This window comes from Lactuca saligna, chromosome 9, assembly GCF_052625555.1.
Source record: "Lactuca saligna cultivar CGN05327 chromosome 9, ASM5262555v1, whole genome shotgun sequence".
Taxonomy (NCBI): domain Eukaryota; kingdom Viridiplantae; phylum Streptophyta; class Magnoliopsida; order Asterales; family Asteraceae; genus Lactuca; species Lactuca saligna.
Genome location: NC_136425.1, coordinates 168854918 through 168857694, shown reverse-complemented (window position 1 = coordinate 168857694; position 2777 = coordinate 168854918). Strand labels below are relative to the sequence as shown.

At 35.0% G+C, this 2777-nt stretch overlaps 1 protein-coding gene across 1 annotated transcript; it reads right to left on the bottom strand.

The window, feature by feature from the left end:
* Positions 1-673: 673 nt before the first annotated feature.
* On the bottom strand, positions 674-2526 carry LOC145017873 (Sterile alpha motif (SAM) domain-containing protein). Its single transcript, XM_078975826.1, has 4 exons — positions 2365-2526; positions 2165-2266; positions 1378-1570; positions 674-1151 (listed from the first exon to the last, which is right to left on the bottom strand). The coding sequence occupies exons 2-4, from the start codon at positions 2216-2218 to the stop codon at positions 1021-1023; spliced, it is 378 nt and encodes a 125-aa protein (XP_078831952.1). The 5' UTR covers positions 2219-2266; positions 2365-2526; the 3' UTR covers positions 674-1020.
* Positions 2527-2777: the final 251 nt, after the last annotated feature.

The window sequence follows — 2777 nt, the reverse complement described above, 5'->3', positions numbered from 1 at the left end:
TGATTTTGATTTCTATTAGGCTTGCATTTGGTAGGCGGACTACAATTGTACTGAACAACAAGGTCAGCCTTTGATCAAGCCCAAATTCAATTGGACTGAACAATGAACAGAACAACATGGACCTTTGATGAAGCCCAATAGGACTAATTCTTCAAATTTTATCCACCCTTTACCCCTTATTCTCGTTTATGACTTCTTTGGCTTCATAAGTATAAGATAAATAAATAAATAATGTATCACCTCTATCAGAAAAAGATTATTATGGAAGTACTTTAGAACTAGACTAGGATTTGTGTAATCCGTTCTAAAAAAATAATAATAATAATAATAACATTCAAAAGTCTAATATGAATTCTTATGGAGCTGGTTAATATGGATAGCCATTTCAACTTTCAAGTGCTTAAAGATGGAATTCAAGATTTTTTTACGTAAATTTTAGAGTTGTAAACTTATTCCACACCATTTTACATGGATCACTCCAATTAATTTTCTGATATTATTCACTTGGTATAACTATTTTCACTGATACTATTCACTAGTTTTATTTGCAATCCAAAAAAAAAATGAGCTCATCAATTATACTCGTTTCAAATTTATTTTGCACACGAAATACCAAACCCTAAACCCTAAATACAGATGAATCGATAAACATAGCTCATCTAACGAAGAAAAATTAACACAAAAACATGCTCTCGACTAGAGAGCTAAGCATATCTACACAAAATACAAATACAAATTTCTCATCCGTATTATGCTATAAATCTTCTTCCACAAACTTTACACAAAAGCAACTAAATAAAAATCGACACAAAAGATACACAATATAAGACCGAATTCTTTTGCTAGTTTTGATTTCTAAATAAAAACAAAACAAAAGGACACGTTTGCTTGCGGATATGATGTATCAAACATCTGGAATCCTGATCAAGATCCACAGGTGAAAAGCTGATCAGGACTGAAGATGTCAGACTTTTCCCCCCAACCCAACCCAGTTAGGTTGGGTTGGATCAGTGGATCAGATCAGGGTTCTAGTTTCATGGAAACTACCCGTGATTGTCTGTTACGCTTTGCCACCCTCACAAAGACTACAGATAAACAAGATGGGGCCCACCATGGTCGCCGAACCTTTTGCTCCCCCTTCAAGCAAGCCACTAGAGGATCATCAACACAAACCTAATCAATTTATTTACTACAAAACATTCCAAAAAATTGAAACTTTATGCTAATGAGATACCACATTTTTTAGTATTGTAAAAGCCACCATTCAAGATTATAAAAACTATAATAAAGGAGCTTGTAAGAGCTAAAGAGAAACTAATAAAACATATTATAATAAAAAAAAGTAATGCAAGAAAGAAAGTTTAAAAGATATATAACCTTTAATCCTTCGGAGTTCTTTGCATAGTGTTATAAAGTCACCCCATTTCATGTGACAACGTCGAATAAACCTAAGAATTTGTTCTGTGGTAAACATGGACATGCCTTCAAGATACTCTCCATTAACACCATTTTCTTTAAAAGTTTGGCGATACCCTCCAAGATTTATTTCCTCCAACCAAAGCCCAACATCCTGTCACGCAAATTTTGACCACAAAAAAGTCAACCAATCACCCACTAAATGCAATTGCGAAGGCCTCGTTGCATATAAAATGGAAATTCGAATGTAAAAGAATCGGATTATGAGCAAAAATAGAAACCAAGAGCAAGTATAAACGTATTGATATGTCTTAATAAATTTGGGAGAATCATCGGAGCACCAAAGGGATGATGGATCAAAATTGGGTGTTATTTAGAATAAATTTGGTTGATTTATGGGTATGGTAGGTATGTTCAATTGACTATTTGATCCTAAGCACATGTGGAGTATCTGTAAAAAGAAACCTCAAACATGATGATGTAATTTGATGATTTCAGTGAGCATGATTCTGAGAAGGAATGGTACGACTGGAATTTATAATTTATCAAAAAGGATGTGTAATTGTGCACAGTTTGTGTAAACCATACAATCGCTTGCAGAAAACGAAGAACATGATCCGAAAAAGGGCTCGACAATTTCAATTTCCCTCCCACATTTCTCGATTAAAACAACGAAATGCCCAATTAACACAAAACACAATTGAACCACGAGATCTGTAGATATAAAACAAGAAGTGATTACGCATACCTCAACCGTCCAAATGAAGAAATCAAGCGGCTCCGGTGGCCGTTCTTTGCTCATCTCACAAAATCTCCACTCCCGAAACAAGAAAACGAACCAACCAAAACCCTACAAAAAGTTTCAAAAGTCAAAATCGCAATTCAGTCGATAAGATCACGAATTGAACGAATCTTGGAATAGAAAACAACAGAATCGAAGAGATTTACCAAGAAAAAGGTGTTCCGATGAGGTTATTGATTCAGTTCATATGATAGCGAGAGAGAACATAATGCCCTTTTTCAGTGTGTGTTGTGTGTGTGAGAGAGAGAAGGAAGAAGGCAAGTTGAAAACTTGAAAGGATGGTTCTTTGTAGTTTGCACCGAAGCTTGTAGTGTGTGACCCAAAGTCTCTTTTTGTTTGTCAATATTGACATGTGGGCCCTCCCTCGTCATTTTGCTTTAGTATTTTCTATTTTGTCACCTTTTAAATTTTACTTGTGGTCTAGCATGCTTAAACATAATATCAAACCAACTTTTGAAGTTAGAATTCCACTCGAATGCATTCAACTCGAATTTGATCGAATTCAAACTCAAAGTCTAAGTATAACACAAACTAGGTGAGTGACCCCGTATTGTGGGGC